The sequence below is a fragment of the Erpetoichthys calabaricus genome, chromosome 15 (genome assembly GCF_900747795.2).
Source record: "Erpetoichthys calabaricus chromosome 15, fErpCal1.3, whole genome shotgun sequence".
In the NCBI taxonomy this organism is placed as follows: Eukaryota; Metazoa; Chordata; class Cladistia; order Polypteriformes; family Polypteridae; genus Erpetoichthys; species Erpetoichthys calabaricus.
In genome coordinates this window covers 84,330,937-84,346,947 of record NC_041408.2, presented here as the reverse complement: position 1 = coordinate 84,346,947, position 16,011 = coordinate 84,330,937, and the positions used below count along the sequence as shown (strand labels likewise).

At 42.3% G+C, this 16,011-nt stretch overlaps 1 protein-coding gene across 4 annotated transcripts in view; it reads left to right on the top strand.

Annotated features, from left to right (window-relative positions):
* The window catches only part of adgrb3 (adhesion G protein-coupled receptor B3), an 872,307-nt gene that overhangs the window by 305,188 nt on the left and 551,108 nt on the right, over positions 1–16,011 (top strand). For 3 of the 4 annotated variants that reach the window (XM_051919125.1, XM_051919124.1, XM_051919126.1), the window contains exon 3: positions 7,967–8,077. The exons of the other annotated variant lie outside the window; for it this stretch is intronic. In XM_051919125.1, the coding sequence (XP_051775085.1) occupies positions 7,967–8,077 (111 nt within the window). The remainder of the gene's footprint in view (positions 1–7,966; positions 8,078–16,011) is intronic. 4 annotated transcript variants of the gene reach the window in all.

The following is a 16,011-nucleotide window of genomic DNA, read 5'->3' as shown; positions in this document are numbered from 1 at the left end:
TAGCCAATCAGAGACAAGGGATTATTAGGGATGTCTTCTACAGTGCAGGTGGTATGGCTGTGGGTGCCCTCAATGCAGGATTATCCTACCTAACTATCTTCAGAATGGCCAAACCGTGGTAGGCAATTTAGCCAGGATGTCGGGATCCATCCTAGTCTTTACAAAGGATGCCCAGAGATCTTTAATGATCACAGAGAGTCTGCTCCTCAGTTTTATGTCTCACCTGAAGGATGGCGCCATTTTTGCATCAATGCAGTGGGGCATTGGGATCCACATTCAGAACATAGGGTAAGCGCTCCCTGCTGGCCTCACCAACGCCTCTTCCAGCAGCCACCCAAGCTTTTCCTGGTTGGTCTCCCATCCAAGTACTGGCCGGGCCCCAACATGCTTAGCTTCAGGTAAGATGACCTGGTCTGAAGTGCAGGTGGTGTGGTACATGGTTTCCTCCAGACACGACTGTAATCTTAGTTTCATCAGACCAGAGAATCTCATTGCTCACATACTGAGAGTCCTTTAGACTCCATTTTGAAAACTCCAAGTGGGCTTCCATATGTCTTTCACTGTCTGGCCACCCAGATCAGTAGAGTGTTGCGGTGATGGTTGTCCTTCTGGAAGATCCTTCCATGTCCTCACAGGTGGCGCAGTGGTAGTGCTGCTGCTTTGCAGTAAGGAGACTGTGGAAGATTGTGGGTTTGCTTCCCGGTTCCTCCCTGTGTGGATAGAGCTTTGAGTACTGAGAAAAGCGCTATATAAATGTAATGAATTATTATTATAATGAATTATTATCTCCATATGGGTTTTTCTGGAGCTGAGCTCTAATGACCATTAGCTTCTTGATCCCCTCAATTATAATGGTCCCCAATTTCGCCTAGAGCAGCCAGCTTCTGGAAAGATCACGGTTGTTTCAAGCATCTTCCATTGATGAATAATGGAGGTCACTGTGCTATTGGGAACCTTCAATGCTGCAGGATTTTTTTTTTTGTAGCCTACCAGGGTATTCGATCTGAAAGGCAAGATTTGAATTCTGTAAATGCTACACTGATGGGCCTTTGAGGAAGGGCCTTAAACTACAATTGCTCTGTCCTGGGTGTGACGTTAACCCGCATCCAGCCCTGCAGGCAGGTCCCCCCAAACCTGCAGGGAAAACATGGGGGTTAGTGGCAGATTGGCACTCCAGCCACCTTAAATAAAAACCTCATACTGTGCCAGTGTGGTTGTCTAAGGTGTCACCCGCTGCACTCGGGACAGTTTGTCGTGTGGTGGGTGCCGGAAGCTCGCAACCTCTCTGTCTCCCCCCCTCTCTAGTCAGGGTCCGTGCCTCAATACATTTGTGTCTCTAAGCTCTGTAGGCAATTCCTTCCTTCATCTTCACGGCTTGGTTTTTGGGTCAGCGGTGGGACCCTCTATAGACAGGGGTGTGCTTACCTTAATGAGAGATTGAGCTGACCACAGGGTGGACTCCAAGCATGGTGTAGAAACATCTCAAAGATAATCAACAGAATGGGGAACCCCCCCCAGATTGTCATGGCAATAAGGGGTTGTATACTGGTGTCTATGTGACATTTCGGTTTATTATATGGAATAAATTTGCAAAAATATTTCAAATCCTCTTCCGCTTGACCATGGATGTGGGGAAAACAAATGAACCTTAAATGACTTTTAGCACACGAAATGCAACATAACAAAATTGTGTCAAAGTGAAGGGGGTCTGAATGCTTTCTGAGCCCACCATCTCTCCACGGTTCACATCTCGTTTGTACAATGACCTTTTTTTTTTTTTTTTTTTTCCTTCTCCCCAACATACAGGCAATTACTACAATAGCTTATTATTTCCAGCTCATCCAGTCCCTCCTGTGTATTCGAATTGCCGCAGTCCTGAATTTCCTAACGGAGACGTTGGATCGATAAGGATGTCACACTCTCCTGGCTCCCCTTCTGCAGTTTTTCAGAGCTCAGACTTTCTTCATTCTTTTTTTTACCATCTTCTCTTGTGCTGAAGACAAGAATTTATTATTCTGACTTGCAATTCTGGTGTAAAAATCACTCAAAGAACACCTGAAAATGCAAGTCTGTTTAACGTGTCAGGCATCAACTGACTTGAAGCTTCCATAAAGATATACTGTACAGTGCATCCGGAAAGTATTCCCAGCGCATCACTGTTTCCACATTTTGTTATGTTACAGCCTTATTCCAAAATGGATTTAAATTCATTTTTTTCTACAGAATTCTACACACAAGAACCCATAATGACAACGTGAAAAAAGTTTACTTGAGGTTTTTGCCAAATTTATTAAAATAAAAAATTGAGAAAGCACATGTACATAAGTATTCACAGCCTTTGCCATGAAGCTCAAATTGAGCTCAGGTGCATCCTGTTTCCCCTGATCATCCTTGAGATGTTTCTGGCAGCTTCATTGGAGTCCACCTGTGGTAAATTCAGTTGACTTGGACATGATTTGGAAAGGCACACACCTGTCTATAGGAGGTCACACAGTTGACAGTTCATGTCAGAGCACAAACCAAGCATGAAGTCAAAGGAATTGTCTGTAGACCTCCGAGACAGGATTGTCTCAAGGCACAAATCTGGGGAAGGTTACAGAAACATTTCTGCTGCTTTGAAGGTCCCAATGAGCACAGTGGCCTCCATCATCTGTAAGTGGAAGAAGTTCGAAACCACCAGGACTCTTCCTAGAGCTGGCTGGCCATCTAAACTGAGCGATCGGGGGAGAAGGGCCTTAGTCAGGAGGTGGACCAAGAACCCGATGGTCACTCTGTCAGAGCTCCAGAGGTCCTCTGTGGAGAGAGGAGAACCTTCCAGAAGGACAACCATCTCTGCAGCAATCCACCAATCACGGCCTGTATGGCTAGAGTGGCCAGACGGAAGCCACTCCCTTAGTAAAAGGCACATGGCAGCCCACCTGGAGTTTGACAAAAGGCACCTGAAGGACTCTCAGACCATGAGAAAGAAAATTCTCTGGTCTGATGAGACAAAGATTGAACTCTTTGGTGTGAATGCCAGGCGTCACGTTTGGAGGAAAACTAGGCACCGCTCATCACCAGGCCAATGCCATCCCTACAGTGAAGCATGGGTGGTAGGCAGCATCATGCTGTGGGGATGTTTTTTCAGCAGCAGGGACTGGGAGACTAGTCAGGATAAAGGGAAAGATGACTGCAGCAATGTACAGAGACATCCTGGATGAAAACCTGCTCCAGAGCGCTCTTGACCTCAGACTGGGGTGACGGTTCATCTTTCAGCAGAACAACGACCCTAAGCACACAGCCAAGATATCAAAGGAGTGGCTTCAGGACAACTCTGTGAATGTCCTTGAGTGGCCCAGCCACAGCCCAGACTTGAATCCGATTGAACATCTCTGGAGAGATCTTAAAATGGCTGTGCACCGACGCTTTCCATCCAACCTGATGGAGCTTGAGAGGTGCTGCAAAGAGGAATGGGCGAAACTGGCCAAGGATAGATGTGCCAAGCTTGTGGCATCATATTCAACAAAACTTGAGGCTGAAATTGCTGCCAAAGGTGCATCAACAAAGTATTGAGCAAAGGCTGTGAATACTTATGGACATGGGATTTCTCAGTTTTTTTATTTTAAATAAATTTATAAAAACCTCAAGTAAACTTTTTTCACGTTGTCATTATGGGGTGTTGTGTGTAGAATTCTGAGGAAAAAAATGAATTTAATCCATTTTGGAATAAGGCTGTAACATAACAAAATGTGGAAAAAGTGATGTGCTGTGAATACTTTCTGGATGCACTGTCGCATGAATGCTGCGGATCCCCCAGACCCCCAATGCACCAGTCCTCAAGCTCATGAGGTAGTGCTGAAGGCTCACTGTGCATATTGAAGATCTGGGCTATCTGCTAAGAAACCAACATGACAGCAAAACCAGTGAAAGCTTATTGTGGCCTGTAGGGGGCATCGCTTGAGCCCCAAACCTCCCAAGACAAAATTGCACCACAACAGTCCCAGTTCAAAAAAAGTGCTTTAAATTTAAACAATACCTTCATACAGGCTTCTTTTGTTCACAATGCAGCACAACTCTTTTCCTTCTTTTTCTACACCTTCACACAAACTCCACACCTGGGAGTACTTCCAGAGTTTAATCTGGGTAACATGACTATCCAAGATCTTACCCCTGGTGACCCCCACAAAATCTGACAGGGCAGGTCTAGGGCCATCTTAACAGCATTATAGACCCCTGGGCAAAGCAGTGCACTGGGGTCCCCCACCTACAGAACCGCGTCAAGCAAGTAACAACATACATAAATTAGCATTGGGCCCCAGCGTGCCCATGCATTAAAACGGCCCTGGGCAAGGCCAATGGAACCACAACTCCTATGCTGCCCTGCAGGCGTCCACACTGGGCCTTATCAGACGGGATGTTTCCACCAAGTGTATGGGGTGGGAGGGGGGGTCCATCGTGGGTGCTGCTCAGTGCTTGGAAGGACACCACTTCCAAAGTCCATCTTTCCACATCCACATCCCGGCATGAAAAGGGGATATCTCTTTCTCCTTGGTCTTCCATTATTGAGGCCTCCTGGCCAGGTAATGGGGGCAGCGTCCATGGGATGTAGGCTCATCCGTCACATTACAGTCATATGAAAAAGTTTGGGAACCCCTCTTAATTCTTTGATTTGTGTTTTCTCATGGCTGAGCTTTCAAAGTAGCAACTTCCTTTTAATATCTGACATGCCTTATGGAAACAGTAGGATTTCAGCAGTGACATTAAGTTTATTGGATTAACAGAAAATATGCAATATGCATCATAACAAATTAGACAGTGCATAAATGTGGGCCCCCCCAACAGAGATATGACATCAATACTTAGTTGAGCCTCCTTCTGCACATATAACAGCCTCTAGACGCTGTCCTCCTATAGCCTCTGATGAATGTCTGATTCTGGATGGAGGTATTGTTGACCATTCTTCATACAAAATCTCTCCAGTTCAGTTCAATTTGATGGACAGCCTGCTTCAAATCATCCCATAGATTTTCGAATGATATTCAAGTCAGGGGGACTGTGACAGCCATTCCAGAACATTGTACTTCTCCCTCTGCATGAATGCCTTTGAAGATTTCCAACTGTGTTTTTGGGTCATTGTCTTGTTGGAATATCCAACCCCCTGTGTAACTTCAACTTTGTGACTGATGCTTGAACATTATCCTGAAGAATTTGTTGATATTGGGTTGAATTCATCCGTCCCTCGACTTTAACAAGGGCCCCAGTCCCTGAACTAGCCACACAGCCCCACAGCATGATGGAACCTCCACCAAATTGGACAGTAGGTAGCAGGTGTTTTTCTTGGAATGCAGTGTTCTTCTTCCGCCATGCAAAGCGCTTTTTGTTCTGACCAAATAACGCAATTTTTGTCTCATCAGTCCAAAGCACTTTGTTCCAAAATGAATCTGGCTTGTCTAAATGAGCATTGGCATACAACAAGCGACTCTGTTTGTGGCGTGAGTGCGGAAAGGGTTTCTTTCTCATCACCCTGCCATACAGATGTTCTTTGTGCAAATTGCGCTGAATTGTAGAACGATGTACAGATACACCATCTGCAGCAAGATGTTCTTGAAGGTCTATGGAGGTGATCTGTGGGTTGTCTGTCGCCATTCTCACCATCCTGCTCATATGCCGCTCCTGTATTTTTCTTGGCCTGCCAGACCTGTTGGGTTTAACAGCAACTGTGCCTGTGGCCTTCCATTTCCTGATTCCATTCCTTACAGTTGAAACTGACAGTTTAAACCTCTGAGATGGCTTTTTGTGGCCTTCCCCTAAACCAGGAGACTCAACAATCTTTGTTTTCAGATCTTTGGAGAGTTGCTTTGAGGATCCCATGCTGTCACTCTTCAGAGGAGAGTCAAAGGGAAGGAAGCACAACTTGCAATTGACCACCTTAAATACCTTAATATCTAATGATGGACACACCTGTCTATGAAGTTCAAGGCTTAATGAGCTCATCACACCAAGTAATCAGCATTGAGCAGTGACAGGCATTCAAATCACATTTGATTTAATTTCATACAACTAAATACTGCGTCACTAAAAATCTTTGTTCGGAAAACACCGCAGTACTCAGATATTCCTAGGAAATGAAAGACATACCACTGTTATCTTTATTGTTGAAAGGAGAGTCAATTATTACGCAGGCTGAGAGGGGTTCCCATACTTTTTCATATGACTGTATATACAGAAATCCATGATTAAGGGAAATCCGGAAACAGACAGGAGGTTATATGCAGAAGATAATGACACCATATCCACAATGGGCAGAGTCAGGAAACTGTATTCAAAAACAGTCAGATGGTCTTTAGCTTCAATCTAAAGGAGAACAATATAATATACCAACCATTCCCTGCAGCTTTGCCCACGTATTAGTGAAACAGGACAGTGAGGTGGGCCCCGTCCAGCTCTCCACTCCTGACGTCACTCTTCCCCATCCCCTCGGCTCGCAGCCTCTGTCTCTGATTAGCGCAAATGTATCGCTCCTGCAAGTGAACTAGGATTCTTAGTGCGATGAGAGAAGTCGCAAAATCAACCGGAATGTTCAAGCAAATTATAGAAAAGAAAAGATCGAAATCCGTTAAGTAGTTCTCTCATTCGCTAACTAAGTGGAGTTAAAGTTACGCCCCGAGGCAGACACGTGAGTGATGAGGGCCCAGCAACCCGATGAGTCTCTCTCGGATTCGCGCTAATAAATCGGTACCGCAACCGAACTATGATACTTAGCGTGATGAGAAAGTCTCAAAATTAACGGAATGTTCAAGCAAATTATAGGAAAAAAACCCAATCTAAATCCGTTTTGTATTTCTCTCGTGAAACACGGACAGACATACAAACGGGTCTAAAAAACTATAAGAAATTTCGTGCTTGGACCACGAAATTTTTAAAACCGTTTTTTGGCAAACACCTATGGGCCGAGGGTAATATACATTCCAAATTTCAAGTCCTCAAGGTTCTGGAGATTTTGTGATGAGTGAGTCAGTGGTAATTTGCTTTTATATATATAGATTATTATTATTATTAAAATCATTAAGCAAGACTCGAATACGAATAACAAGTACAAACTTTAAAAGATGAGTAATTGCTAAACCAGGGGAGCACAAGATAGTGGCTGCCATAAAGGGAAGATCTAAAAGCTTGACTGACAGTTCCCACTTTTTTATTTCCCCACCCCTCCGTCATGTGACTGCCACATAAGAACTGTTGCTATGCAACAACCTTGGATGGGAGGAGCCAGGACCTGAAGGCTGTCACAAGGGAGGAGTAGGAGGGGCGGAGCTCTGGCTTACTCCTGGCTTACTGGTGTGGCTGTAGTGTTAACATTGATGCTGATGATGTCACTAGATGAATGATTCGTGGTAATAACTAGTTTTAATAAAATTTGTCGTAAAATAACTACTTTATTCATTTTAAATCTAATGATGTTTTACCCTATTTCTGACAGGTTATGAAGACTTATAATAACATAAGCTCAAGATCAGAGTTATACAATAATTTAACTCTAATAATTTAACAATAATTTCATCTCTTTCACTCCGCCTTTTATGGTCCAGTGAAGACAATGTCCATTTTATTATAAAGTTTCTGGTCCTTAGGAAGTCTCGCCATGTTTTTCTGTCTTTCTGTGGAGCGTTGGCTGGGGTTTGCTTGGGGCTGTTGGGGGGGGGGGGGGATCTTGGGTATTGGGGGTGTGATGCAGATGCCGGGGTGGGGGCTGCATGTGATCGTGCATGTTTTGAATGCTCATTCATCTTTTATGGCGAATGCTAGCAAAGTTCGGATAAACGCGATGGAGTAATTCAATGGGCCAGAAACTAAATGATGCATCTTGTGTTTTAACCTTGTAACCTTTCAAAGACAATGAATAAATTGAACAGAAAAACAAACTAACTGTAAACCCTTGAGACTCATGTCTAAGCCTAGATTTCATAAACCTTTATTCTGTCTTTAGAATTTGGAATGATCGGAGAACACACAATAAAAAGTCAGCGACCACGATCAGTTCATGAGAGAAAGGTCCCTCAGGAGCAAGCCGATGCTGCTAAATTTATGGCACAAACTGGTAATACGCTAGTTATATTTCTTCCTTCTTTTATATTCTCAGATTAATTTTAGTTAAGCCACTGCATGCCTTCTAATCGTATTGCATTATTTAGTGACAGTGCTTTCGCCAGTCTTCAGCCATCTTCTTTTTGTCGTCATTAGCCAAAGTGTGCCAGAGAGAATGAGAGAATGAGAGAGAGCGTGAGAGAAAGAGAGCGCGATCGGCATAGCTGACATGCTTTACAACACATCATACAGTTCTTTTCTTCTAGATAGTATGGCTGCCATTTTGTATCATATTTGAATAATGTTGTATTTGTTTGAAAAATGTGTTCAAGAAGAGTCAAGGGAGACTGAGTTTGTTTTTCAGAAAGCACTGCTGGATTGGCTGCTTAGAACAGGCTGAGTAGCGTGAGGCCGAAAGGGCATAAAATTCAAAAGCCGCAAAGCCACAAAGAAAGGTCTGTGGAAGCTTTTAATGAGAGATCAGACCTAAAAGTCAACAGATGCAAACTTCTCAAAAAACTGGCGTGTATCTATATCTATCTGTCTTATCCTGCCTATAACACTACACTAAATTCAAGTCTATCTATCTATCTATCTATCTATCTATCTATCTATCTATCTATCTATCTATCTATCTATCTATCTATCTATCTATCTATCTATCTATCTATCTATCTATCTATCTATCTATTTTATAATGCCTTTGATATCTATCTATCTATCTATCTATCTATCTATCTATCTATCTATCTATCTATCTATCTATCTATCTATCTATCTATCTATCCTGCCTACTACACTAAACTAAATCCAAATCTATCTGTCTTATCCTGCCTACTACACTAAATCCAAATTTATCTATTTATCTTATCCTGCCTACTACACTAAACTAAATTCAAATCTATCTTTTATCTTATCCTGCCTACTACACTAAACTAAATTCAAATCTGTCTGTCTTATCCTGCCTACTACACTAAACTAAATTCAAATCTGTCTGTCTTATCCTGCCTACTACACTAAATTCAAATTTATCTATTTATCTTATCCTGCCTACTACACTAAACTAAATTCAAATCTATATATCTCTTATCCTCCCTACTACACTAAATTAAATTCAAATCTATCTGTCTTATCCTGACTACTACACTAAATTCAAATCCATCTATTTATCTTATCCTGCCTACTACACTAAACTAAATTCATATCTATCTATCTATCTATCTATCTATCTATCTATCTATCTATCTATCTATCTATCTATCTATCTATCTATCTATCTATCTATCTATCTATCTATCTATCTATCTATCTATCTATCTATCCTGCCTACTACACTAAACTAAAATAAAATCTATCTATCTATCTATCTATCTATCTATCTATCTATCTATCTATCTATCTATCTATCTATCTATCTATCTATCTATCTATCTATCTATCTATCTATTATGTAGTTCCTTTCATATCTATCTATCTATCTATCTATCTATCTATCTATCTATCTATCTATCTATCTATCTATCTATCTATCTATCTATCTATCTATCTATCTATCTATCTGCGTGTGTGCATTCTGTATATTGCAGGTACAAATCCCTGATTCAGTTCCTGGAAGGCCATAGTGACTCGTTTTTTTTGTTCCAAGCAAGCTTGTAATTACAAACTAATTCTGCTTTTCATTACAAATCTTTTTTTAATAGACATCTTGGTTCTCTGTATTTGACCTCCTGCTTGGTAGCTTTTAAACCAGCCTGCAGGGATGCACTTCATTAAGGAGTCTTCTAAATGTTGCTGCTTTTTACAATGCAGTTAATTTGGATTCTCTACACAAGAAACAGGTGCAAGTGCCACGACAGTCCGACTATTGGCCACTCCAGGTTTGTCTTACGCACTCTCCCCTTTATAGAACTAACACAAAACCAAGCTTGTTAAATCCACTTCAGAGCTGTAGCCACATAGATCGTTTTTAGCAATATAACGTAACATATTAATACAGAGTGCCTAGCAATTCTTTCCCATTGGTGCTAAAAAAAAGGGAAAACACAGAATTGATTAAGCGAGAAGTCCATTTAAGGCAGACTCATGAAGTTAAATGAAGTAGATGTTGAGAGCCCTTTTTTAAAAATCCAGTTATTTAGCTTGTATACATTGAAATATAATTAAACTAGGAACTTAGAGGACACAATCAACCATTAATTTAAAAAATGAGCTGGAGTTGCTGTGACCTTCCAGGTGTTGCATTGGCAAGTTTAAGTTCATATTAGATATGAATACAGTGTGTGATTAGATAGATAGATAGATAGATAGATAGATAGATAGATAGATAGATAGATAGATAGATAGATAGATAGATAGATAGATAGATAGATAGATAGATAGATAGATAGATAGATAGATAGATAGATAGATAGATAGATAGATAGATAGATAGATAGATAGATAGATAGATTGTAGCACCAGCTTCATGTCTGACCGTTTATTTCAACAGATCAAGGCCCAGTGCCCACCTGCCCTCCACTGCCATAGATAAACACATACAATGTGCCAAAGCGAGCTCAGCCCTTCATTCTTCTTCTGATTTCAGTTTAAATTAATTAAAGATGATAAAATGGCAGCGAGTCCTTCGTTTCATTGTTGACTACTCCACAATACGCATTTGTTGGCTGAGCTCTAAACTCCATCGCTACACGCTGAGCCTTCCAGTTTGCTTTTAGGTCTCACCAGCTGATAATGCGGCAGTGCTTTCCTAACGGCTCGTCTGATTTATGTTTCATTTGTATTTTTCCTTAAAGAGCAGTCCAAATGTATTTTCCTAAAAAGTGTAATTTTCCCTTCTGTGTTTTGGGTAAGACTGCATTGCTGCTTTGTAAAACGAGCGGTGATTCCTCAACTCTCCCAGTAAACTGACTTTGAAGAAAGAGCAGGTTTCAGATGTTTCAGAGTCGTGCATCTCACAGCACATTTCTCTCCTCAGCCACCTGCATTTTATTTCATATTGTGTGACTTGTTACCTTTCAGCATATATTGTTCATTTCTTGATACATTCATTATTATTGATTTTATTTATTAATTGTCCTTTCCAGTTGCAATAATTCTGTAAACTGTTGCTTGCCGTGTGTTCTTGAATTCTTTAATGAGATTTTTTGCAGCGGACAACCCCACTCAAGCTTTAGTTCTGACTTGCTTAGCTTTGCGTGTTCCCACCCATGCTGTTGGTTTTCACTGCCACTCAGCTCTTAGTCGGTTTGTACGTCTGACTGCAGTAGTGTAGTGATGGTGTGGACGGCCAGGCCTTCAGATCCTGACTCTGTCTCCAGTTGCTACGAAGACCCTGCTTCTCCTCACTATTTCCCCATTTAATTTCCAGGGGATGTTTTTTCTCCTGCCTTCCAAAGACAGATTCATTTGACCAGTGTGAGTGTGGATGCAAGCCTGAGGGTGCCCTGTGTTCAAGTGCCAGCTATTGCATCCTTATTTTAAAAAATGAGTCTAGAAAATGCATTTATGGATGTCTGGCCTCACAGATTTAGAGCTTTGCAGTTTTCTGTTAATGGCCGCCTTCACGCCCACGTCCAAAGGTGCTGTCATGTGTGTAGAGTGCAGAGAAATTCTGAGCAACATGAAAAACAACACCACTCTCCGGATCCATGGATGGAGATTTTTTTTTTCCATGGAAATGTTGAGCTAATTGATCAGTTAAACGGACACAGCATTGTCATAAAATGCCGTCATTTTGGAAATATTTGAAAAAAAGTTTCTTTCATAAGCCATGAGCTCTACACAACTACTAAAATAATACAAGTGTTATAATAATCAATAAAGACAGCATGAAATGACAAACTCCTCAAGTATTTTATATATATATGTCTACACATGGAAGTGTGTGTGTCTGTCAACAGATAGATAGATAGATTTAATTTAGTTTAGTGTAGTAGGCAGGATTAGATAGATGGATAGATAGATAGATAGATAGATAGATAGATAGATAGATAGATAGATAGATAGATAGATAGATAGATAGATAGATAGATAGATAGATAGATAGATAGATAGATAGATAGATAGATTTTAATTTAGTTTAGTGTAGTAGGCAGGATAAGATAGATAGATATGTGAAAGGCACTATATAATATATAGATAGATAGATAATAATAATGAATAATTCATTACATTTATATAGCGCTTTTCTCAGTACTCAAAGCGCTATCCACATAGATAGATAGATAGATAGATAGATAGATAGATAGATAGATAGATAGATAGATAGATAGATAGATAGATAGATATGAATTTAGTTTAATGTAGTAGGCAGGATAAGACATACAGATAGATTTGAATTTAGTTTAGTATGGGTTGGGATTTGTAAAAGCAGCACTAATGTTTGTGATGTGTCATCTGTTGGAATGACTAAGGCAATGTATGTTTCTCTGTTATATGCAATTTGGTATGGGATTCATAAAAGCAGGACTGTTTGTGATGCGCCCTCTGTTGGAATGACTAAGGCAATGTATATGTCTCTGTTATATGCCATTTGGTATAGGAATCATAAAAGTGGGGCTGTTTGTGAGCGCCCTCTGTTGGAATGACAAATGCAATGCATTTGATTACTATAAATATTTCTGATAGTCCATCTGTTAGGTTGACAAATGCACTTTAGTTCTAAAAATGTTTTGTGATGCGCCACTTTTTTCAAGGCACTATAGAATAGATAGATAGATAGATAGATAGATAGATAGATAGATAGATAGATAGATAGATAGATAGATAGATAGATAGATAGATAGATAGATAGATAGATAGATAGAACTATAACTAATCAATCCCAGCTCCGTCACTCTACCTCCCAACTCCAGCTCAGCTTGCTGGGTTTCCCATAGTCCTTTAAATAATCCATGACCCGGAAATGTTTCTCCTCTTCTTCCGGGTCAAACGCCACATCATCCTCCTCAAGCATCCCGGAAGTATTGTGGGCTTCTGTCCTCGTGACTCCGGAAGTACTTCCGGGTTGTAAGAAAAGTAGGAGTCCCCAGGTCCTTTATTAGCTCCCCCAGGCTGAGAAAATGGACTCCACGTCCCATGATGCCCTACGGGAATCCGGGGTACATTTACCATCCAGGGGTGCTGCCACCTAGCGTCCTGGGGGAGGCAGTGTCCTGGAAAGGCTGCCCTTCTCCATTCTTCCCATCCTGGGGCATCCCGGCCGGATTGAGCTGCCGGCCGTCTCTCACACTATCCATTCTTCCTTCAATACGGACAAGGGGACCCAGTGTCTGCCCTAGAGAAGCAGCCCCTAAAGCATGATGCCCCCCACCACCACCACCACCACCATGCTTGATGGTAGGTATGGTGTTTAGCCCTTCCATCCGCCAGACAGACAGACGCCTTTGTGTTGAGGCCAAAAAGTTCAATTTTGGTCTCACCAGACGCCAGAATGCAGGGTGACTCTTGTCAAGATGTCTGTTAGCGAATTCTAATCGAGCTTTCAGATGACATTTTTTTTTAAGTAGTGGCTGTTTTCTGGTAAGTCTGCCATAACAGCCCCTCTCTGTGCCAAACCTTCCATTTTATGGTCTTGTGCACATGCACTCCAGCTGCAGGTCACTGAGAGTCACCTCTTACGTCTCTGACTAGTTTTCTTGTTTTCAGACCGCTTCACTAGGCTTCCAGTTCACTATGATGGCCTTCACAGTGGACACACTGAGGCTAAGGAGCGTGGCAATCTTCTTGGCACCATTGCCATCTTTAAACTTCTTAATCACAGTGCGTCTCAAGTCATTACAAAGGTCTTCATTTTTGTCTGTTTTTGAGGTTTCACCACTTGTACTGACTTCTCAGTTGTGTGTGCCTAACAACTGGCCGAAATAATCCCTTAGAGACCAGTCAACACGCTAGAGGATTCATTGCTTGAATGTTTTGTGGCACCCAGCCGGGATGCCCGGAATGACTGGAGGAAGGATTACGCCTCCTCCAGACCACGAGGGGGGCGACCGCCCTGGTGGCTTTTGGGGACCACGGGAACTGAGCTTGGAATCTCAACCCAAAGGGGCCCGTGGTCACTGCCAGGGGGCATCCCAACGCCTGGAGAGCCCTGGTCCTCAGCACTTCCGCCAAACCTGGAAGTGCTGAGGTGACGACCAGGGACACCGTGAGTGCTTCCGGGTGCACAGTCGGTACATCCGCCACATTGGGGCGTGCTGGCGGAAGATTATGGGGAGGCACCTGGAGCACATCGGGGTGATTATTAAAGGGGCCGCCTCCCTCCGTTCAGTGGCTTGAGTCGGGAGTGGAGAAGGACAGAGCTCGGGAGGAGAGGCATGGAGGCGGCCTGAAGAGAGAGTCGTGTGAGAGGCCTGAACTTTGGGGGAGTTTTTAGGGGTTGTGTGTTCACTTTATTGTAAATATTTGTAAATAAAGCGTGTGTTGGGTGATACAAACAATGTCCGCCTGTCTGTGTCCGGGCTAGCTTCCACAGTTTGCACCCGTTTTCATGACCCTTAGCAATCGTACAGTCTCCAAGCTATTAGGGGCCCAATACTTATTCAGCAGCACATTTCACTGATCTGTTCTTTATCGTCGCAGCAAAATTTGATTTTCAGGATTCTTCAGTGAAAATTTATTGTCCAAGAGACCCTCATTTATATGTAACAGTATGAAATTAAAGATGCAGTTTCAAAGAAAAACATGACAGAAAATGCAAACTTTGTCTGGGTGGGGTGGGGTTGAATACTTTTTCAACCCACTGTATATATTTATCCATCCATCCATCCATTTTCCAACCCACTGAATCCAAACACAGGGTCACGGGGGTCCGCTGGAGCCAATCTCAGCCAACACAGGGCGCAAGGCAGGAAAGAAACCCCGGGCAGCGCGCCAGCCCAATGCAAGTCCATCCATTATCCAACCCGCTATATCCTAACAGAGGGTCACGGGGGTCTGCTGGAGCCAATCCCAGCTAGCACAGGGCGCAAGGCAGGAAAGAAACCCTGGGCAGCATGCCAGCCCAACGAAAGTCCATTATCCAACCCGCTATATCCTAACTACAGGGTCACAGGGGTCTGCTAGAGCCAATCTCAGCTAGCACAGGGCGCAAAGCAGGAAAGAAACCCCGGGCAAGGCGCCAGCCCACTACAGCCCATCCATTATCCAACCTGCTATATCCTAACTACAGGGTCACGGGGGTCTGCTGGATCCAATCCCAGCCAACACAGGGCACAAGGCAGGAAACAAACCCCGGGCAGGGCACCAGTAATGGGCACCAGCCCACCACAGGGCATACACACCCACAGACCAAAGGGACAATTTAGAATCGCCACATATATAGATAATAGATATAAATTTACACAGAGACCCCAGCTTCATTTCTTCTCCGCAAGTCCCCTTCCCATGTCTCCCGGGGGTTCCTTCTCCAACTCCCTTAGCCTTCCATGGTGCCATTAGACGAGTGGGTGTCTATAACTTTATTCTAAATTGGTCTGTTGTCCCGTTCCTTCCTTGCTGCTATTACAGCTTCTGCTTTTCTACGTGTTAAACAGAAAACAGTAGGAAGAGAAATTCTAAAAGTGTATATTTACGTTAAGTAAATGCGTATACTGGAGAGCAATAGTATACTAAATTATACACAACCACGTATGAGTGATATTTAGATACCTCAACCCCTAGGCAGCAAGAAAACACATTATAATCCATTTAATATCAGGTAATTGTTCTTAAATATTGACATAACAAAAAGGTTAGAATTGATTCCGTCTTTTCAGTTAAGAAAATTTAAGTATAAGTATTGCCAAATTAAAAGAAAATGATTATTTACTTGTAAGATGAATTCATTTGTTCCAATTTGGAATTAAATAATAAGTCATCTCAGTCAAGGAACTCAAGTAGGCCCCTTAGGATTCTCCCAAATGGCCAAAATGAGACAGCATAACAGCGCTTTAGCCTTTTTTATCATGA